The sequence below is a fragment of the Perognathus longimembris genome, chromosome 1 (assembly GCF_023159225.1).
Source record: "Perognathus longimembris pacificus isolate PPM17 chromosome 1, ASM2315922v1, whole genome shotgun sequence".
NCBI lineage: Eukaryota > Metazoa > Chordata > Mammalia > Rodentia > Heteromyidae > Perognathus > Perognathus longimembris.
The window spans coordinates 45,144,169-45,167,488 of NC_063161.1; the positions used below are offsets into that span (position 1 = coordinate 45,144,169).

General features: G+C 43.1%; 1 protein-coding gene across 2 annotated transcripts in view; it reads right to left on the reverse strand.

The window, feature by feature from the left end:
* Rbms2 (RNA binding motif single stranded interacting protein 2) overlaps positions 1 to 22,207 on the reverse strand; it is a 48,290-nt gene extending 26,083 nt beyond the window's left edge. Inside the window, exons 1-3 of one of the 2 annotated variants that reach the window (XM_048361535.1) lie at positions 21,830 to 22,207; positions 21,638 to 21,703; positions 20,180 to 20,267 (exon numbers count right to left, since the gene is read on the reverse strand). In XM_048361535.1, the coding sequence (XP_048217492.1) occupies positions 20,180 to 20,245 (66 nt within the window). In that variant the 5' untranslated portion in view covers positions 20,246 to 20,267; positions 21,638 to 21,703; positions 21,830 to 22,207. The remainder of the gene's footprint in view (positions 1 to 20,179; positions 20,268 to 21,637; positions 21,704 to 21,829) is intronic. The other variant, XM_048361545.1, reaches the window with a different exon arrangement.
* Between the last annotated feature and the right edge of the window lie 1,113 nt (positions 22,208 to 23,320).

A 23,320-nucleotide genomic window follows, 5' to 3' on the forward strand; every position in this document is an offset into this window, starting at 1 on the left:
CCTTGAACAAACAATCTGAGCATGGTGGTTCCCATCTATAATCACTGCCACATGGGAACTATAGGTAGGAGGATTGCAGTATAAGACTGGCTCTGGGGCTGGGGATATGGCCTAGTGGCAAGAGTGCTTGCCTCCTATACATGAGGCCCTGGGTTCAATTCCCCAGCACCACATATACAGAAAATGGCCAGAAATGGCGCTGTGGCTCAAGTGGCAGAGTGCTAGCCTTGAGCAAAAAGAAGCCAGGGACAGTGCTCAGGCCCTGAGTCCAAGCCCCAGGACTGGCAAAAAAAAAAAAAAAAGACTGGCTCTGAGTAAAAAGTGTGAAAACCTGTCTGAAAACAAAAGCAAAAACAGGACTGTAGGCATGGTTCAAGTGGTAGAGGACCTGCCTAGGAAGTTCACAACTGACCTGAGTTTAAACCCCAGTACTACTAACAAAAAGAAAAAGGGCTGGGAATGTGGCTTAGTGGTAGAGTGCTTGCTTAGCATGCCTGAAGCCCTGGGTTCGATTCCTCAGCACCACATAAACAGAAAAAGCCAGAAGTGGCGCTGTGACTCAAGAGGTAAAGTGCTAGCCTTGAGCAAAAAGAAGCCAGGGACAGTGCTCAGGCCCTGAGTCTAAGTGCCAGGACTGGCAAAATAAAAAAGGGGGAGGGGGTGGCTGGGAATATGGCCTAGTGACAAAAGTGTTTGCCTCGTACACATGAAGCCCTGGGTTCGATTCCGTAGCACCACATATATAGAAAACGGCCAGAGTGGCACTCTGGCTCAAATGGCAGAGTGCTAGCCTTGAGCAAAAAGAAGCCAGGGACAGTGCTCAGGCCCTGAGTCCAAGCCCCAGGACTGGCAAAAAAAAAAAAAAAAAGAAAAGAAAAAAACTAATATAAATGTCCATCAGCTGATGAATGGGTAACTTAAATGTGGCATATCCATACAATGGAATATTAGCCATACAAAGAAGAAAGTAGTACTGAAGCATACTAGGACAGCAATAAAGCTTGAGAACATCAAATACCTAATAACAAAGAACATGGCAAAAAAAAGCCAATATAAAGGACCATGTATGATTCCATTTGTGTGAAGTGTCCATAGGCAGATCTACATAGACAAGACAGATATTAGTGATTCCTTAACTTATTACAGTGGGCTGGGGGAGAGGAGTGATGTCATGAAATGAGGGCTGTGCTGCTTCCTTTGTATCTCTGTGTCTGTTGTAGGTACACCCTGGTCCTGGGCTTTGCACTAAGGGCCTGGCCACTGTCTGTTAGCTCTTTTGCTTGAAGTTGACATTCTACCACTTGAACCGCAGCTCCACTTCTGGCTTTTTTTTTTTTTTTTTGCCAGTCCTGGGGCTTGAACTCAGGGCCTGGGCTTTGTCCAAGCCTCTCTGTGCTCAAGGCTAGTGCTCTACCACTTGAGCCATAGGGCTACTCTCAGCTTTTTCTGGGTAGTTTATTGGAGGTAAGAGTCTCACAGACTTTCCTGCCCCTGCTGCTTTGAACTGTGATCCTCAGACCTCAGCTTCCTGCATAGCTAAGATTACAGTGTGAGCCCCCAGTGCCCAGCTCACTCCTGGCTTTTTGGTGGTCAAACAAACATAAGAGTCTCACAGACTTTTCTGCCCAGGCTGGTTCAGAACCCTGATTCCCAGATCTCAGCCTCCTGAGTAGCTAAGATGACAGGCGTGAGCCACCACCATCTGATTAATGTGTTTCCTTTTAGAACTTGGGGTGGGGACCAACCATTCTACTTTACAGACTCACATGGAAGAGAATTTGTGCCAGAAATTCTCAGTGAAACTGTTTTCCTCATGATTGGATAAAAATCCCCATCACTGCAAAAGGCTCCATGGCCCAGTTTCCTGCAGGATTCTGTCACACATCTATTGCTTTACAGCTTCAACAGTGAATCCTGCTGCAGATGGGATTTTGTTCCCCCAACTGCCTCTGGGAGGCAATGCTATTTAAAAACTTGGGGACTGGTACTCCCATTTTCCAGCACTCCCTCTATTCTATCTCTATGGGTTTTGTTAAACAGAACCAAGTTGGTTTTCTTTTTTTTAAATCCTAAACTAAGTTTGACAAGAGGGCATTGGAAACAGGGGGAAAAAAAAATAAATCCCTAAATAATGACAGAACCCAAACTCAGGTAAGCAGCCAAGCCATATATAAATAGGGCCCTTGAATGACTCTATCTTTTGTTTTATTTCCTTCTGGCAAAGAGCAGTTGTCTGTTCCTGGAAGCAGGTCATGTCTACTCCGGGTAAAACACTGAGCACAAAGGAAATGAAACTATGAATCAGAGGAGAAATGAGGGGGAAAGCTCTTACGTGGGACTGCTCTGGGGCTGGGGTGGGGGGGGGCATCAGTGATTGAACAAGTAACTTAAAAATAGCATATCCAGGGGCTGGGAATATGGCCTAGTGGCAAGAGTGCTTCCCTCTTATACATGAAGCCCTGGGTTCCATTCCCAAGCACCACATATATAGAAAATGGCCAGAAGTGGCACTGTGGCTCAGGTGGCAGAGTGCTAGACTTGAGCAAAAAGAAGCCAGGGACAGTGCTCAGGCCCTGAGTCCAAGGCCTAGGACTGGCCAAAAAAAAAAAAAAAAAAAGCATATCCAGACAGTGGAATATTATTCAGTCATATAAAGGAAGCACATTGGGTTATATGCCTGGCATCACAAAACCCAAACCCAATCCTTCTATGGGCCAAACAGAGCAATAGTCCCAAGTGACACAGACAGGTGAGGTAGGCATAGCCTTTCTGCCATTTTGTTATTTGTTTTTTATTTTTGTTTGTTTGGGGTTTTTTGCCAGTCCTGGGCCTTGGACTCAGGACTTAAGCATCGTCCCTGGCTTCTTTTTGCTCAAGGCTAGCACTCTACCAGTTGAGCCACAGCACTATTTCTGGATTTTTCTGTTTATGTGGTGCTGAGGAATCAAACCCAGTGCGTCCTAAGCAAGCACTCTACTGCTAGGCCAAATTCCCAGGAGGCTGGGAGTTGGAGGATTTAAGTTCAAAGCCAGTCTGAGGAGAAAAGTCTGCAAAAATCTAGACTAGAGGTATGGCTCAAGTGGCAGAGCACCAATTGTAAGCAAGAAAACTGAGTGAATACTGAGTGCGAGGCTCTGAGTTCAAACCCAGTACTAGCACAAAAGTAACAATAAGATCAATAAAATGATGATTCACAAAAATCGTTTCTTTCAGGACCACCATCACCAGCCAATACAAACTTGAAATGATCTGGAGATTCTCCTTGGGGAGCCATTGAGATGTTTCCTCCAAATATGTCACTAAGTCATTACCTTCAACTAAGTTTGAGAATGAGGCAGGGGCTGGAGGTTAGGAGGGTTGCCACAGTGAGAATGGAATGCCAAAATCCAGTTCTATCAACAAAGAGAGGAGGACTCCAAAGAAAGGATGCGAAAGCCCAATTCAGTTCCTAGGTCGTCACATAGAAACATGAGTGGGAAATTCCATAGGATCCTTGCGTAAGGATATGCTGTTTTCACATCAAGTATCATGTACCAGTAACCAGCAAACCTTCATTTATCTTAGGCTGGTTCATTAAGATGGAATCTTTAGTTTTTAGTTTAGTTTTTTTTTTTTAGTTTTTCTTTAGTTTTACTACAAAGTGACTGTTGTTTTTTTTGTTGCTTGTGTGTGTGCGCGCACCTACATACGTGCTGGTCCTGAAACTTGAACTCAGGGCCTGGTTGCTACTTCGGAGCTTTTGTGCTTGCTCAAGGCTAGCACTTTACCACCTGAGCCACAGCGCCACTTCTGACTTTTTCTATATATGTGGTGCTGAGGAGTCGAACCCAGGGCCTCATTTATACGAGGCAAGCACTCTACCACTAGGCCATATTCCCAGTCCCTGAGCTTCTTTTTTTTTACTCAAAGCTAGCACTCTACCACTTGAGCCAAGTGCCACTTCCAGCTTTTTCTGAGTAGTTTATTGGAGATAAGAGTCTCATGAACTGTCCTGCCTGGGCTGGCTTTGAACCTTGATCCTCAGATCTCAGCCTCCTGAGTAGCTAGGATTACAGGTAGGAGCCATTGGCTCTTTTTTTCCTTTTGACAGTCCTGGGACTTGAACTCAGGGCCTGGGCACTGTCCCTGAGCTTCTTTTGTTTAAGGCTAGCACTCTACCACTTGAGGCACACCACCACTTCCAGCTTTCTCTGTATATGTGGTACTGAGGAATCGAACCCAGGGGTTCATACATGCTATGCAAGCATTCTACCAGTAGGCCACATTCCCAGCCCCCCATTGGCTCTTTTTAAATCAGAAGATTTCCTACCTCCCTCTTTCTTGCTCTTCTTTTATTTTTTAATTTATTTTTTGAAGTTGAGCCAGTTGTCAGGTAGCAATGTAAACATTAATGCATTCGACCACCATTTAAATTATTATCACATAGGGAGAAAAGAATCTATAACTCAATTGTTGGGTGCACTTTGTACTTTATATAGAGATACTATGAAGAAATGCAACAAGAAAAGATCAGCCTCCAAAGAGCAGAAAACAAAATTCTAAGACAGAACACTGACACAAAACTATACCAAAAATCAAGACAAAAATTCATACTAACTACAAAGGTTTCTGACCCAGCCTCTCAAAAGAGACTGCTAGCTAATGACTCATACCTGTAATCCTAGCTACTACTTAAGAGGCTAAGTATCACAACTCAAAGTCAGCCAGGGCAGGAAAGTCAGTGAGACATTATTTCCAATTAATCACCAAAAAGCCAGACTGGATCTGTGACTCAAGTGGTAGAGCACTGGCCTTGAGCGAAAAGCTCAGAGACAGTGCCCAAGATGAGTTCAAGTCCCAGGACCACCATGAGAGAGAGAGACAGAGACAGAAACAGACAGACAGACAGACAGACAGAGACTCCTGATGTTAAAATCAAGAAGACAACTAGAAAAGTCAATTCAGTATTGTGGCAACTGACAGACAATTTCACTCTTTTTCTTTCTTTTTTTTTTTTTCTTTTTTGGCCAGTCCTGGGGCTTGAACTCAGGGCCTGAGCACTGTCCCTGGCTTCTTTTTGCTCAAGGCTAGAAATCTACCACTTGAGCCACAGCGCCACTTCTGGCTTTTTCTATATATGTAGTGCTAGGGAATCAGACCCAGGGCTTCATGAATGCAAGGCAAGCACTTTACCACTAGGCCACATTCCCAGCCCAATTTCACTCTTTTTATTAGGCAAAGGGAGAGAAATTCACATTTGCTGTATATCTCAGTACCCGGGCCCTAGACTGGGGTATGTTGTGACACACTGTAATCCTCACAAGATAATGAGACAAGTATCTTACCCTTGGGTTTATGGATGAGAAAACTGAGTTTCAAAGGAATAACTGCTTCCCCAAATTTATATAATTATTATGGAGCAGAATCTTATTTTTTACCCAGGTCATTTGTCTCTCAACTCCACATCCTGTCCTTTGCTTTCTCGCTCTAAACTAGAACAGCCAATGATTTTCACTACCTCTAAGCTTCAATTTTTTCATTTATATTTTTTTAGGTGTGGGTTCTGGGACTTGAACTCAGGACCTGGGCAGTGTCCCTGAGCATTTGGATCAAAGATAGTGTTCATCCACTTGAGCCACAAGTCCACTTTTGGATTTTGCTGGTTAATTGGAGATAAGAGTCTCACAGACTTTTCTGCCCAGACTAGCTTCAAATTGTGATCCTCAGTTCTCAGTCTCCTGAGCAGCTAGGATTTACAGGCATGAGCCACCAGTACCTGGATAACCTCAATTATTTTTTTTTACAGTCTTTCTAAAAAGTCTTATTATGTTCTCAACATTAATCTCTCTTTCCAAGTTTTTATAAGGAATAAAGAACACAATGTGATTATGATTTCCTTGTCACTTTGTCAAATTAGCCTCAATTAAAAATATAAGCTCTAAAATGTCTCCAAATCATAGTTTAAAAATAACTTTTTTTTGGTCAGTTGTGGGGCTTGAATTTAGGGCTTGGGCACTGTCCCTCAGCTTTTTTACTCAAGGCTAGCACTATTACTTAGAGCCACATACCATTTCCAGCTTTCTGGTGGTTAATTGGAGATGAGTCTCTTGGACTTTCCTGCTCAGGTTGGCTTCAAACCATGATCCTCAGATCTCAGCCTCTTGAGTAGGTAGGATTACAGGCATGTGTCACCAGAACCCAGCTTAAATATAACATGAAAAAAAGGGAAAGCTTGGAGTTTGAAGCTCAGTTAGTAGAGCACCAGCAATCAAGCAAAGCATCAGGTACCTAGTTCCAAATTCCAGTCTCGCAGCAGCAACAACACAACAAAAAGATAAAGCTCAGAATAAATGTTTTCTTATTTTCTTAAACAAAAATCAGATAAAACAAAACGAAAACAGGGTCAAGTTACAATCGTTCACACATGTAATCCCAGCTACTTGAGAAGCAGAGGACCTTGATTCAAGGGCAGCCTGGGCAAAAAGCTAGTGACATTTTATTTCAAAGAACAAGGTGGGTTTGGTGGTCTAAACCTGTAATCCTAGCTACATTGGAGGTATGGAGCACAAACCTGAAAACTTATCTGAAAAATGACTGAAACCAAAAAAGAACTGGGAGCATAGCTCAGGTAGTAGAACTCCTGCCTAGGAACTGGGGTTAACAAGTAAGGGAGGGAGGGAGGGAGGGAGGGAAAAAGGAAGGAAGGAAGGAAGGAAGGAAGGAAGGAAGGAAGGAAGGAAGGAAGGAAGGAAGGAAAGAAGGAAAGAAGGAAAGAAGGAAGGAAGAAAGGTGATAATATTCCTTCAAAGATTATTTCTTTTCTTTTCTTTTGCTAGTCCTGAACTCAGGGCCGAAGCACTGTCCCTGAGCCTCTGTGCTCCAGCCTAGCGCTCTATCACTTGAGCCACAGCACCATTTCTGGCTTTTTCTGTTTATGTGGTACTGAGGAATCTAACCCAGGGCTTCATGCATGCTAGGCAAGCACCCTACCACTAAGTCACGTTCCCAGCCCCAAAACGATTTTCTTTTTAAAGTGGCCATTCAGAGACTTAAAGATGGGGACTTGCAATGGAAACAAGAATAAAAGGTACCAGAAAAGTTACTAAATCTATGTTGAAACACTGCTCTGTCTATATAGGAAGAATAAACTACAGTGAAACGAGTTCAAGTGCGCAGGTGCATTAGAAAACCTCACCAGGAGGCAGTTCTGTAGGTAGCAAAGTGGTCCTGTCCTTGCTTGGCATGCAGCAGGCCCTGATTCAATCCTTAACATCAGAAAGAAAAAGACTCAGTCTGAACAGCAGTCTGGAGGTGCCTCAAAAACCTAACATAGATCTTCTCTACGACTCAGCCATACCACTCCTGGGCATCTACCCAAGACTTCACAAGCCAGGATACCATAAAGACACTTGCACACCAAGTTTGTTGCTGTGCTATTCACAATAGCTACGATGTGGAAACAGCCCAGATGCTCCATAAATAGGTGAGTGGATCAAAAAGTATGGTACAGGGCTGGGGATATGGCCTAGTGGCAAGAGTGCCTGCCTCATATACATGAGGCCCTGGGTTTGATTCCCCAGCACCACATATACAGAAAATGGCCAGAAGGGGCGCTGTGGCTCAAGTGGCAGAGTGCTAGCCTTGAGCAAGAAGAAGCCAAGGACAGTGTTCAGGCCCTGAGTCCAGTCCCCAGGACTGGCCAAAAAACAAAACAAAAAACAAAAAAAGTATGGTACAAGCTCATGCCACCAGGATGAGATCTGAGGATTGTGGTTAGAAGCCAGCCTCAGCAGAAAAAAGTCGGTGAGACACTTTCTCCAATTAACCATCCTCAAGCTGGAAGTGGAGCTGTAGCTCAAAGTAGTAGAGAACTAGCCTTGAGAACAAAAGCTCAGGAACAGTGCCCAAGCCCCGAGTTCAAACTCCATGATCAACCAAAAAAAATATTATACACAATGGAATTTTATATATAATCATTAGAGCAATAATAAGTCATTTGCAGGGAAATGGATGGACCTAGAACAAATCATTATAACTGAGGTAAGCTAAGCTCAGAGAGACAAACAGTGCGTATTTTCTCTCATAGGCAGAAGTTAGATCTAAAATACACTGGAACATGATCAATTATACAGGACACTAGGCATTCACACACAGTGGGACCAAAGGAGGATACTCTTAGGGGTGGAATTCAAAGGTGCAATGCCTTTGGGCTTCTCATCATATGAAGTAATACTTATCAAAATGAATTTCAGGAAATGGAAATGAAGCTTTTTTTTTTCTTTTTGTCTTGTTTGTTCATTTATTTTTCTTTGGGGGACTGGAGGGAACAGAAATGGAGGGACAAAGGATGAACAAATGCAGCAGTAGTTCTTACTAGTCACTGTTGAAAATGAACTATACAGGGCTAGGAATACGGCCTAGTGGTAAAGTGTTCGCCTTGTATACATGAAGCCCTGGGTTCGATTCCTCAGCACAGCATGTATAGAAAAAGCCAGAAGTGGTGCTGTGGCTCAAGTGGCAGAGTGCTAGCCTTGAGCAAAAAGAAGCCAGGGACAGTGCTCAGGCCCTGAGTCCAAGCCCCAGGACTGGCAACAAAAGCAAAAACAAACAAAAACAAACAGAAAATGAACTATACAACTTGTAGGCATGGACAGGAGGAAAACTGGGAAAGACGGAAGGGGTGACATTGTCCAAAAAGAAGTATACTCATTACCTGATATATAACTGTAACCCCTCTTCATATCACCTTTATAATAATAATATATGTATGTATATACACATATATATGTACACACACACAAACACACATATATAGTGCCAGTCCTGGGGCTTGGGACTTAGGTCCTGAGCACTGTCCTTGGCTTCTTTTTGCTCAAGACTAGCACTCTACCTCTTGAGCCACAGCACTACTTCTGACTTTTTCTGTGTATATGATGCTGAGGAATCAAACCCAGGGCTTCATGCACACTAAGCAAGCACTCTACCACCAAGCCACATTCCCAGCCCAATAATAATTTTTTTTTTAAGCTATGCACTGAAGGCTCACATATGTAAAACTAGTTACTCAGGAAGTTGAGATCTGAGGATCACAATGGAGAGTCAGCTTGGGCAGATAAATCTGACAGACTCTTACCTCCAGTTAACCAGCAAAAAGCAGGAAGAACTAGACAGGCCTCAATAAATGATGGTGAGGAGGAAGAAGATCTGAGAGGGACACTATGTGGACTCAGTAGGATTTCTTCATACATGAGATGTTTGGCTTGAGTAACCTCATGACTGGGGTACTCATTCCCTGATATAAACAGTTTGATGATTCGAAAATAAGCCATACAGCCAGGCACTGGTGGCTCACCATCTCTAATCTTAGCTACTCAGGAGGCTGATATCTGAGAATCGTGGTTCGGATTGCAGTTCAAACCCAGCCCAGGCAGGAAATTCTATGGGACTCTATCTCCAATTAACCACCAGAAAACTGGAAGTAGTGCTGTGGCTCAACGTGGCAGAGCACTAGCCTTGAGCAAAAAAGCTCACAGACAGCACCCACGCCCTGAGTTCAAGTCCCATGACTAACCAAAAAAGAAAAGAAGCAATACATTTTTGGATGTGTTACATTTTAATAGCTGGTGAGATTTCCAGGAGCAAATATCAAGTAGCCAGCTGGATACACAGAAGAGAGATGTGGCCTAGCAATTATAATGTATAAACCTAGTAGCATAAAAATAGGGGAAATCTAGAGAGAGAGAGAGCAAGAAGGCCTGAAAAACTATAAACACTGAGCCTAGGCACAGTGACTGATAAGGGAAGGGACAGAGAGCAATGGTACCAGGAGAGGGCTTCAAAAATGGGTAACAATTTAATAATAAATGCCACTCAGGGTTTTGTTTTGTTGTAAGATAAAACTTTTCAAAAGTCAGTTGGAGGCCAGGTTCTGGTGACTCATGTCTGTAATCCTAGCAATCCTAGAGGATGAGATGGGGAGGACAATGGCTTGAGGCTAACACAGGAAGAAATGTCAGACCTCATCTCTTAAGCAATCACTGGACGTGGTGTTGCATGCCTACGTGGTAACCGTGACCCAGGCTGACTCAGGTATATACATGAGACCTTATTCAAAAAATAAAGAATGGGTCAGAGGTGCAGCTCAACTGGCAGAGCGCCAATCAATAAGCAAAAGCATCAGACACAGAGTTCGAGTCCTGGTCTTGAAAAAAAAAATAATGAAGACAAAAAGGGCTGGGGACAAGGCTCAGTAGAGTGCTTTCCTAATAAGCACAATGTCCAGAGTTCAAACCCCAGTACCACCATCACCACAACCACCAAAAAACGAAAAAGGGAGTTAGATTTAATATTTTAGAAGTACCTATTGTAGTAGGATAGTCAGGACAAAAGCCAAAGTAGTAGGGGATGAAGAATGAGGAGGGGATTTTGAATTGAATATATGTAATGATCTCCAAAGCCACCCAGATCCTACTAAAATTATTATAAACATATAGAAAAAATATAAATTTTCAAGGACAAAAATAACAGGTAACAGATGGGCTATTTAGAAGCTGGACACCAGATGGATAAGTAAGACATGACTTAGAAGAACAGAGATTGAAAAGCGAACAGGGAGAAAGGTAAATTTCTAAAATTCCAGGAAGGCTCCAAAATTGGAAGTACCATTTACAGGACCTAAAACAACATGGGCTTCAAGCCCCTGTATCAACACACAAAAAATAAAATAATAAAATAAATTAAAACATTTTAAAAAGAAATGAGTAACCAGCTTTAGCAGAATAGACACTCATATAAGGTACAAACTTAAGAAATCTTTTTTTTAATACTAGGGAAAAGTCCTCTTCCTTATCCTCCTCAACCTCTTTTCTTCCTCCTCTTCCCCCTCCTCCTCCTTCTTCTCTTCTTCCTCATCCTTCTTATTCTCTTTTCTCTCCACTTTCCCTCTCACTCTCTCTCTTTTTCTGTCCATGTTGAACTATTTAACTGAGAAATTAAGTTTATTTAGGGACTTTCAGTATTCTCATCGAAAGCTGAATAAACTTAGTCTTTTCTTTAAAAAAAAAATACCGGGGAAAAGATAGATAGGGCCCTAAAACCTTTTTTTTTTTTTTTTGGCCAGTCCTGGGCCTTGAACTCAGGGCCTGAGCACTGTCCCTGGCTTCTTTTTGCTCAAGGCTAGCACTCTGCCACTTGAGCCACAGCGCCCACTTCTGGCCGTTTTCTGTATATGTGGTGCTGGGGAATTGAACCCAGGGCCTCATGCATACGAGGCAAGCTCTCTTGCCACTAGGCCATATCCCCAGCCCCCCTAAAACCTTTTTAAGAGAGAGGGAAAAGGTAAGTTTCTCATGCAGGAATGGTTCAATAGAAGTTTTAGAAATCGAAATCAGATGATGAATCACCAGTAGTGCATGCCTATAATCCTAGCTACTCAGGAGGCTGAGATCTGAGGATCACTGTTCAAAGCTAACATGGGCAGGAAAGCCTATGAAACTCTTATCCCCAATTAACTACCAAAAAAAGCCAGAAGTGGAGCTGTGACTCAAGTGGTAGAACACTAGCCTTGAGCAAAAAAAAAAAAAAAAAAAAATCCTCAAGGACACTACTCAAGCCATGAGTTCAAGCTTCAGAACTGATATACACTGACATACACAGACATATACTCACAATCAGAAGACAATGAGCAAGCCTTCAAAACTCTGAGGAAGAAGTTATTCCCAACTAGTCATTATACAGTGACTTATCAAGGAAGTGGTAGGGTAAATGAACATCTTCAGACCTGCACGTTGTCCAAACAAATTCCTCTCCTGAACTTTGTGACACTCCACCATAGCCAGGGAGTTAGGCAACAAAAAGCAGGGCTTGGGAAATAGCATCCAGCCAGAGAAGAGGCAAAGAAAATTCCCGGGGCAAAAGGCAAGGGAGAAGCATGCATATCTCAGGAAAGCAACTAGCCACTGAGACAGGAGATCAGTGAGCTCAGAGGCCTCCAGTTTCTTTGGTACCAGCACAAAAACTAAAAACATCAAATAACAAACATTGGGGCTGGGAATGTGGTTTAGTGGAAGAGTGCTTGCCTAGCATTGCATGAAGCCTTGGGTTCAATTCCTCAATTCCTCAGTACCACCACAGAAAAAACCGGAAGTGGTGCTGTGGCTCAAGTGGTAGAGTGCTAGTCTTGAGCAAAAGAAGCTCAGGGACGGTGCCCAGGCCCTGAGTTCAAGCCACAGGACTGCCAAAAAAAAGCGGGGCGGGGGGGGAGGTTTTGAAGAAGTTGGAATCTTTGTGAGCTATTGATGGGACTGTACAATGACATAGCCACTGTGGTGCCACCTCAAAAAGTACAAATATCTGGGCACTGGTGGCTCATACCTATAATCCTAGCTACTTAGGAGACTGAGATCAGAGGATCGTGGTTCCAAGCTAGCCTGAGTAGGAAAATCTATGAGACTCTTATCTCCAGTTAACCACCAAAAAGCCAGAAGTAGAATTGTGGCTCAAGCGGTAGAATGCCAACCTTAGGCAAAAAAGCTAAAAGACAACATCTAGGCCCTGAGTTTAAGGCCCAGAAATCTCTTCTGGGAATGGTTGAAAGACACATTGTGCCAGCAAAGCAGTCCCAGGACTGTTCTGGGTGCCTTTGAGAGTGTGAGAGCCTCTGGTGACAAGCTCTGGGAGTCTCAGTTCCCAGCCCCAGGCCTGAAGCCCAGCAGGCTTCCTTGTCCTCTACAAAGGAGAAGATTGTCATCGCCCTCACCTCTAGGTCCTCCAGAGCCTTCGGGGCACTCCCTCCCCTCACCACTATAACCTCAGTGCAATGATTCCTCTTACAGCATCCATCTTCCTCCTCCCCTGTCAATGCTGAGGATACAGTACCAGATGCCCTGAGTGCATTCCCAGCTCCTGCCCTTTCCCTCCCATCTTCACCCTTGGGCTGTGCCATTTGGCTCCTTTTTTGGCAGAACAGTCACTGTCCTGGTAAAAGTGTTGTTTTTGTTGTTGTTGTTTCCCAGTGCTGGGTCTTAAACTCAGAGTCTGGACACTGTCCCTGAGCTTCTTTGTGCTCAAGGCTAACGCTCTATCACTTGATCCACCGTGCCACTTCCAGCCTTTTCTGAGTAGTCTATTGGAGATGAGAATCTCTCACATGTATTTCTGCCCCAGCAAAGACATCTGTAGCAGAGACAGAGACAGAGAGACAGAGACAGAGAGAGAGACAGAGACAGAGAGCAGACAGACATATCTGCTTTAGATATATTAACTTTAAAATGTCTAATAAGGGACTGGGAATGTGGCTTAGCAGTAGAGTGCTTTCCTAGCATGCATGAAGCCCTGGGTTCGATTCCTCAGCACCACATATATAGAAAACGGCCAGAAGTGGCGCTGTGGCTCAAGTGGCAGAGTGCTAGCCTTGAACAAAAAGGAAGGCAGAGACAGTGCTCAGGCCCTGAGTTCAAGGGCCAGGCTTGAGCAAAAAGGAAGCCAGGGACAGTGCTCAGGCCCTAAGTTCAAGGACCAGGACTGGCAAAAACAAAAACAAAAAAACATTTGGGCTGGGAATATGGCCTAGTGGTAAAGTGCTTGCCTCGTATACATGAAGCCCTGGGTTCAATTCCTCAGCACCACATATATAGAAAAAAGCCAGAAGTGGTGCTGTGGCTCAAGAGGTAGAGGGATAGCCTTGAGCAAAAAGAAGCCAGGGATAGTGCTCAGGCCGAGTTCAATATCCAAGACTGGGGGTTGGGGGCGGGGTGTGTGTCTAATCAGGTGTCCAGATGGCTCCCATCTGTGATCCTAGCTGCTCAGGAGACTGAGATCTGAGGATCATGGTTTGAAGCCAGCCAGAGCACAAAAATTCATGAGACTTGTATCTCCGATTAACCATTAAAAAAGCCAGAAGCAGAACTGTGGTTCAAGTAGTAGAGTACTAACCTTTGGTGAAAAAGATCAGGGAGAGTGATACACAACTTTCATCCCAACTCCATGGGAGGCTAAGATCAGGAGGATAGCAGTTCCACACTATCCTGGGCAGAAAAAAAAAAGTTTCAGAGATCTCATGTCAACAGAAAGAAGCTAGGAATGGTGGTACACACCTGTCATGCCAGCTACAGCAAAAAGTTTGAATAGGAGGACTGCCATACTGGCAGGCATAGACAAAAAGCTAGACCCCAAATCAAAGAATAACCAGAGCAAATCAATCTGGAATTATGGCTCAAGCAGTACAGGGCCTGCTTAGCAAGTACAAGGCCCCAAGTTCAAAACCCAGTACTACCACTTCCATCTTTCTTCAACTTTTATCTCCTTTTTTTGCTCCCCATCCATTTCTATACAACTTTACTAAGATATAATTCACACCACGCCATTCATTCCTTACAAAGTACAAATTACAGAACTGTGCAACCACAACCACAGTCAATTTTAGAACATTTGCATTACTCCAGAAAGAAACCCAAGACTCATTACCAGTTACTTCCCACTTCCCTTGCATCCCTTCTCAGACCCTAGACAACCATTGATCTACTTCCTGTCTCCATGGATGAGCTTATTCTAGACATTTCATATCAATGGAATCACATCTAATCGTTTTGACTGGCTTTCTTTCATGAATACAATATTCATCTATTTGTGACATGTATCTGTACTCTGTTCCTCTTTGCTGCAGAGTATTATTTCACAGCATAGGTATATATTGTAGTTTATTCAGCCATTCAGCAGTTGGTGAAGACTTGGGTAGTTTCTATTTGGAAACTATTATAAATAATGCTGCTAAGAACATTTGTATACATGTGTGTTTTCATTTCTCAAGGGTTTACATCTAAGAATGGAATTCCTGGGTCTGTGTTTAACCTTTTGAGGAACTGCCAAACTGCTTTGGTGTGTTTTGTGTTGTTGTTCTGGCAGCAGGTTTAAAAGTAACTGGGAGTAAGAGGTAGAAAAATAGGGGACAAGGACATCATGTGGGATACTCATTAGAGTGGTAAAGATAGAATAGAGAGCATAAGTTAGGACTAAAAAAATAGGAACAAGGGCTGGGGATATAGCCTAGTGGCAAGAGTGCCTGCCTCGGATACACGAGGCCCTAGGTTCGATTCCCCAGCACCACATATACAGAAAACGGCCAGAAGCGGCGCTGTGGCTCAAGTGGCGGAGTGCTAGCCTTGAGCGGGAAGAAGCCAGGGACAGTGCTCAGGCCCTGAGTCCAAGGCCCAGGACTGGCCAAAAAAATAAATAAATAAAATAAATAAAATAAAAAAATAGGAACAAGGGGTCAGTGGTAAGACAGTACCACTGAACTTCAACCACCTGAGTTAACTTTATTACCAATAACACTGATAGCTGGACACAGTGGCCAGTAACTATCGTCCCAGCTCCTCAGGAAGCTGAGGAAGGAGAATCACTTGAGTCCAGGAGTTTGAGGCTAGTGTGAGCAAATGAACGAGAGTTCCTCTAAAAACAAAACAAAAAGTGAACACAGAAAACAAACCCTAAATCCAAAATCCATATAACAAGAAGTGAGACTTAAAGGTTCTTTGAAGCTGAGAATGGTGGTGCTTGCCTATAACCCTAGCACTCAGGAAGCAGAGGCAGGAGGACCACAAGTTCAAATCCATCTTGGATTATACATGAGATCCTATCTCTAAAATAAATGACTGCCAAGTGAGAAAGTGAGGCCCTGAGTTCAAATCCTACTTCCAGCAAGTAAAATACATAAATAACAACATAAAAGAATAAGTGAGGGCTGGGAATGTGGCATAGCAGTAAAGTGCTTGCCTAGCGTATATGAAGCTCTGGGGCCCTGGGTTCGATTCCTCAGCACCACATAAACAGAAAAAAGTGGAAGTGGCACTGTGGCTCAAGTGGCAGAGTGCTAGCCTTGAGCAACAAGAAGCTAGGGACAGTGCTCAGGCCCTGAGTCCAAGCCCTAGGACTGATAAAAAAAGAAAAAACAAAAAGAATAAGTAAATCAATATGTAGGTAAATAAATAAAATTTCGATTTGGTGGGAGTTAGATAGAAAGGTTGTAAACACATGGAAAATTCTCTCATAAATGATACTGCATTGTTCCACCACTTTTCTCTCTGCAATAAAGCTGACAATCTTAGGCAACTGAAGCTTGTCAAGGAATGAGGCTACAGTAGTATCTACCAGTCCTGTCTTCATTAGTGCCCCACAGGGGTCTTTCGTACACTAATAACAAGAAAAACAGATTTTGAGCTTGAGATCAGCCTGGGCTGTTCAGTAAGCCTTTCTCAAAAATAAATTAATTAAAAAGCTGAGTGCTGGTGGTTTATATCCCTGCCTGTAATCCTAGCAACTCAAAGGCTAAAATCTGAAAGATGGTCCTTCCAAGCCAGCCTACGCAGAAAAGTCTTCAAGACCATCTCCTGAAAATTAACTAGCAAAATGCCAGACTGGTGATATAGCTCACGTGGTAGGATACCAGCCAGGAGCAGGAAAGCAAAGCAAGTGTGAGGACCTGAATTCAAGCTTCCCCTATAATAAGAAAAAGAATTTTTTTTTAAATACTAAGGGAAAGTAATTCCAAGTGAAAAGCAGTCCCTTTTCTTTTTGTCCAAAGGAAATGACTGTTGATGCTGGAGGAGTTAAATTATAATAACACATGCCAGGGAGATGATGTCAGGGAAGGCGTGGCTAACCCTTTGCAAGTATGAAATTCCTTCAGTCCCAAACATTTCCTCTTCCACTCTCACCTATACTGCGTCTCTTCACTGAGACAACCCTTTCAAGGCCCAAGACACTGTGTTCACAAGATAGCTGTATATCTTTCTGAATTCAGACTCTTCAACTAACCAAGAGTAGCTGAAGGCCATTAAGACTGATGGCTAAATTTAAAAAATGGGCATTAAATTTTCTTGCAGAATCTCCTTTTGAAAGCTACATTCCTTCCTTCTGCAACTATTTTAATTTCAAAGAAATGAATGGGAATTTGGCACCTTGTCTTAAGAAATAATCTGCCCTTTATTAGGCATTAAGTACATTTGGCTGACTATATTTGTATATTTCTTATCAGCCAACAAAAGAAGTATGACTGCCATAAGCAACTCAGAAAAACACCTTCCCTGAGGAGTGATATAAAGGGAAGCATATCAACATGTTTCAAAATAAAATAATCATCCTCCTTTTTTTTTTTTTTTTTTTTTTTTTTTTTTTGCCAGTCCTGGGACTTGGACTCAGGGCCTGAGGACTGTCCCTGAGTTTCTTTTGCTCAAGGCTAGCACTCCATCACTTGAGCCACAGAGCTACTTCTGGCCTTTTCTGTTTATGTGGTACCTGAGGGCTTCTACCACTAAGCCACATTCCCAGCCTACTACTTTTTTAAAGTTAAATAAAATATCAGCTTTTCAAATTGTAATCACTGGCAATTATATTATAATTATCTTATAATTATTCCACAAGCTGGAGGTGACTATAGCCAGAAGTAAATCATGCAGAAAGAATTCTCATTTAAAGAAAGCAGTAGATGTGTGTAGTTTTCTTTTTATTTCAATTACTTTGGGAAGGTTAAGGGTACAGAGACAGAACCCCATCTCAGGTCCTTGTGCCTGCTAAGCATGTGATCCAGTGAGCCCCAGCCCTAGCTTTAAATCCTTTTGGTTAAGCCCAATAACAGTTGTGTTTTTTTTTCTACCAGTACTGAGGCTACCAGACCTAGGCACTGATTCTTAAGCTTTTTTTTTTTGCCAGTCCTGGGCCTTGGACTCAGGGCCTGAGCACTGTCCCTGGCTTCCTTTTGCTCAAGGCTAGCACTCTGCCACTTGAGCCACAGCACCATTTTCCATATATGTGGTACTGGGGAATTGAACCCAGGGCTTCATGTATATGAGGCAAGCTCTCTTGCCACTAGGCCATATTCCCAGCCCGATTCTTAAGCTTTTTTTGCTCAAGGCTGATACTTTACCACTTGAACCACAACTCTACTTCTATATACTGGTTGTATTGTGAAACTGAGATTTTACCAGAGATGGCAAATTAGCCATTGTCAAAATGGGAACTATCCTGGCATAGAACAGTCTGGAAGGACCAGCACTTGATATTTTCCTTGAGGACTAGGATTGTCATAAGGACATGGAAAAAGATTTTATTTTATACACTTCTTTATGTTTAATTTAGAAATAATTATGTCTTATAATTATCACTTAAAACTAATAAAAGTTACTTTAAAGTTTGAGCCCTAGGTAAAAATGCACACATTTGTATAAACAGGCTGAGTGCTGATGGCTCATGCCTATAATCCTAGCTACTCAGGAGGCTGAGATCTGAGGATCATGGTTCACCCAGAAGGCAAAGTCCATGAAACTCTTATTGCCAATTAACCACCAAGCCTGAGTTCAAGCCCTAGGATCAACCCCTCACCAACCACACACACACCTTTTTACATGAATAAATACATCCAAAACACCTTCTTATACAAACATATTAAACCTACATGTCAGCACCAAGACAAAGAGCAATGTAGTAACTAATACAGCCAACATTCACAAGCAGTCATACACACAGCCCTAAGTGATGTAGACACAGCATCTCATGACCCTGACCTGTAAGAACCCAGAGAATTGTGCACAAATATATTAGGAACCATGTATCTCCTTCCCTTCCTTTCCTGTCCACAGGTCCCAACATTGCCTGGCCTTCTCCCTCAAACTTTCTGGAGACTTGAATCAACATCTACACTCATAACTTCTGTCCCTCTATTAGACTAGATTTAGGTGCTGGTTAACCATTACCCACACTCCAAGAGGAAAGGGTCTGGAGATCTTTTCACATACAGGAAATCCTGAAATATGAAAAAAAAATAATTGGATGGGGGGTATTTAACTTGGTACTGGATCATCTGAAAAACTTGGAAGAAAGCAAAATAAGGAAGGACATTTTTATACAGAATTATATAGATTTGAAGAGAATTCAGGTGAAATGTCCTCCTTTCAGATACACAGTATAACATATAACGAAGACCTATATATTTGATAGAAGAATCTTGGTATATGGACAAACACACATACATTGGTAACCAACAAAATATGTATGGACTTTTATTTCTTAAGGCCATCAACAGAATGGATACTGTACAAACCAACAACTGAAAACTAACACGAAGCATTTGACCTGATCAGATATTTGAGTTTCTATCTATCTGTAATGGTATATTTAGGTTCATGAGAAAGCAGCAGAAATCTTTTCCCACTGTCGAATATTACATTAAATGAACAGTAACAATAAAAGTAAAATCCCTAAGTACCAATGAACATTTTTTTTCTTCAAGGAACAATTACAATACCCAGAAGAGTAAGTAAAAAGTCTTCCTGCTCCAGCATCAAGTTTGTCCTAATCAGGATTGTGTGCCATGGAATGCCAAGCAACTGCCAAATCTGTGTCCTGGCAAATGTGGGCAAGAAGGTCCCTCACTCCCAGAACTGCCCATTTGCCCAACCATAGTAGAACTCCTCTGGCAGTCATGGGTTAATTGTAAGGACTCCAGGATCCCAGCTAAGCCTGGCTTATCTGCACAGCTCCAAGTACCAACTCAAAAGAAAGACCTAAAGAATCACAGAGCTTTCTGCTTTAATCCCAAGGCATTTCTCTCAGTCTCTCAAGTCTCCTCTGGAGTCTTCTTTGGGTTGCTGGGGCTAAGGGGGGTGCGGGGTGGGGGGGAGTCTGGTTGAGAAGCACCCACCCAGTTCTTGATGAGCTGTGAGGTTTCACTACCTACCGGTGATCCCATCTATCTGATGGTATAGGTAGGAAGGGAAAATAAGATAGTATGGAGAATGGGATCCAAAAGGTAAAATATAAATAAAACCCCCAGGGATGGTGGGGAGACAAGTTCTAAAATGACATACTATTAGTCCCGTGAAGATTGTACATAGGTGGGAAATTAAACTAACTTAACTGCAGAGATATAAACTTGCAGGCTGATCTGTTGTCGTTGTGGTTTTAATTTCTCTGCCTTCTCAGGTCCCACACATGGAGAATGTAAATTCTTAGAACTCCAGGACCAGGTGAGAAGAGGCAACAAAAAATTAGTAGAAAAAGGAAAGAGGCGCTGAGAGGGAAGAATCTGGCTCCGCTCTTCAAGGAGCCTGCTAAAACCAAGGGCACTCGCTGATCCCCAGAAGAGGAAGTAGCTACATTCCAAAAAAAAAAAAAGAAAGAAAAGAAAGAAAGAAAGCGCTTTTCCTACCTTCTTGTTGTTCTTGTTATAGCCAAAAGTCGAAATCCCAGGCCTGGAAGTCACTGATAGCAGCATTTTCTCCTTACTGTTGGGGGAGCTGAGAGAGACAGGGAGGGAGGGAGAGAGGGAGAGGGAATGAGGGAAGGGAGAGAGAGAGGGAGGGAGAGAACGAGAGAGAGAGAGAGAGAGAGAGAGAGAGAGAGAGAGAAGGAAAGGGAGGGGAAAGGGAAGGAGGAGGAGAGAAAAGGAGAAGAGAGGGAGGGGAAGAACAGAGGGGGAGAGAGGGAGGGAAGACAGAGGAAAGTGAAAGAGGGGAGGGAGGGAGGAGAGAGAGAGAGAGAGAGAGAGAGAGAGAGAGAGAGAGAGAGAGATGGGAGATGGGGGGGTGCTGTGGGTAAGAATGAGCAAGGGCTGCTCCAGTGCGTCACTGAGAAGTTAACTCACAGTCTGGACAAGCCACTCCACTGGGTCCTAATGCCCAAGATGTTCTGTTTTGGTTTGCTGACAACAGGCTCCACAGTTAAAGCCAGAAAGAAGTTCTTAGGTCTAACATCTTTCAAATTCCTCCACTTTCCTCTATAAACAAGTTCTGATTACCATAAAAAGACAACGAAGCCCCTACCCCCTTTTCTTAAAGCTGATGTCAGGCCTGATGTTAAAGTAAACCCAAGACTCAGATGTTTGGAGATCATAGGAGAAAATCATACCAAGGGTGCCTGTGAGGTGAGCTCAGGGATTCCCCTACCTTACAGCTAGGATGATCTCAGTGCACAAAGACAAAAACAAAGGAAACCAGGTGATGGTGACTCACACCTGTAATCCTAGCTACTCAGGAGGCTGAGAGCTGAGGGTTGAGGTTCAAAGCTAGTGAGTGGGGGCAGGAATGTCCATGAGACTCTTATCTCCAATTGACCAGCAAAAAAAAAAAAAAAACAACAAAAACCAACAGAAGTGGAAGTGTGGCTCAAGTGATAGAACACAGCACCGGCCTGGAGTGGAAAAAGCCAAATGAGAGTGTGAGGCCCTGTGTTCAAGCCCCACTACTGGCACACGCATGCCCCCCTCCCCCGCCCACACATACATGCGAGAGGGAGAGAGAGAGAGAGAGGGGTGCGGGGAGATAGTACCTCCAAAGAGCAGAGAAAAAGAAAATATAATACGGGAAGTAATTTTAGACCCTAGGGTAGTTCTGTTTCTCCTGGGCTGCACTGCCCGGCTGTGTTCCAGTCCACACTCGTATTTCAGAGTCACCTAGGAAAAAGGCACTCTCAGACTGAACCAGCCTCAGTGACAGCAATGTGTTCCACCAATGGAAGCTAGCTTATTGACCTCCCATTGCCCCGGGGGAAGGAGACTATGCTCCTTGCCCAGAGCAAGTTTAGGAAGCCCTTCAGCCTTTATTTGAATCTATCTCACTATTTCCTAGTCTTTTAGATCCACAAAGCTGAAACAAGTTCAGTAACTCACCAAACCTGGAATTTATGGCCAAGCTGAATTTCACAGTCAGGATGTCTGCTTCAAGTCGTTTCTAAGCTTGAAAAAAAGAAAATAGTATATGACTATTGAGAAAGCATATGCATCACAGAAGAGAAAAATACAATTTTTTCCAAGAAAGAACTTAATGAGTCAAGAACGTACCACAGTGGCAACAAGACTTACCTCTAGCAGTTTCCAAGGAATGCTCTTGGAGGCATAGCTTTAACAAGAAAAAAGACTTACAGAAAATAAAAAACGTAAGAATGAGAAACAAGAATCCCTACCCATCCAAGCTGATGGGGATATAAAATAAAGGTCTTCAGATCCCTTCATAAAGCCAACTTGCTGCCATCGTTCCAAGAATTCTCCAGAAATAAATGAAACCTATCCGCTTTATCACAACAAACGCGAATCCCAAACTCTTCCTAAAATGAACTCCTGGTCTCTACTCTAGGTTTTCCTGTTGCTTTTTTTATTTTTAAATAAATTTTCTTGCTGTGATAATAGAACAGACAACACTAGCATTCTGCAGAGTAAACGCACATATCCACATCCACCCCCAATCCCCAGCTTTCATTTCCAATAGGACAGGAAGTGCCTGCTCAGCTCAAGGGACACAGGAAGGGTGGGAACAGACTTAATGTGGGAATTGCAACTGAGATTGGGAACAGCCAACGACAGTAAATAAATAAATAATTGCATCTTTCAGTGATGCGGGTTTTTTCCCCCCAAATTCTTTCTCTGGCATTTCTTTCTCTAAGACATTTGTCATCTATCTCCATATTTATCCTTGCAGAAATTTAAGCCCTGGGATGATGTGTTCTCCCTGGGCCCTAAAATGTGTACCAAAACTTTACTCCTGAAGGACATGTTCACAAGGGTGGTCAATTTAACTTTTTTGTTTTGTTTTGCTTTGTGCCAGTCCTAGGGCTTGAATCCAGGATTTGTGCACTGTCCCTGAGCTTGTTTTGTGCAAGGCTAGTGCTGTACCACTTTGAACCACAGTGCTATTTCCAGCTTTTTGGTAGTTAATTGGAGAGAAGAGTCTCATGGGGCCAGGCGCTGGTGGCTCATGCCAGTTCAAAGCCAGGCAGGAAAATCGGTGAGACTCTTATCACCAATTAACCACCAGAAAACCATAAGTGGTGCTGTGGCTCAAGTGGTAGTACAGTAGCCTTGGGCTGAAGAGCTCAGAGACAGCATCCAGGCCCAGTGTTCAAGCCCCACAACTGACAAGGGGAAAAAAAAGAGTCTCATGGGCTTTTCTGCCTGGGCTGGCTTTGAACCACAATCCTCAGATCACAGCCTCCTGAGTAGTTAAGATTACAAGGATGAGCCACCAAAGCTCCACTGCATTTTTTTAAAGTAGGGTATTGCTTTATGCAGGTTAGTCTAGGCGATGATCCTACTTGTACTTCCCTGTGTCTGTGGGGATGACAGGTGCAGGCCTCCACGCCCAGCCACTGGTTGAGATGGAGTCTCAACCTAGGCTAGCTTCAAACCATGACCCCTTGATCTCTAACTCCTGGAAAAGCTAGGATTACAGGCTTGAGCTACCATACTAACCATTTATTCCTTATGATGAAAACAGTTACAAATCTTGTTTCGTTTTGTTTTGAGAGATGGGGGTCTAGCTATGGTGCCTAGACTAACCTTAAACTCTTGGACTCAAGA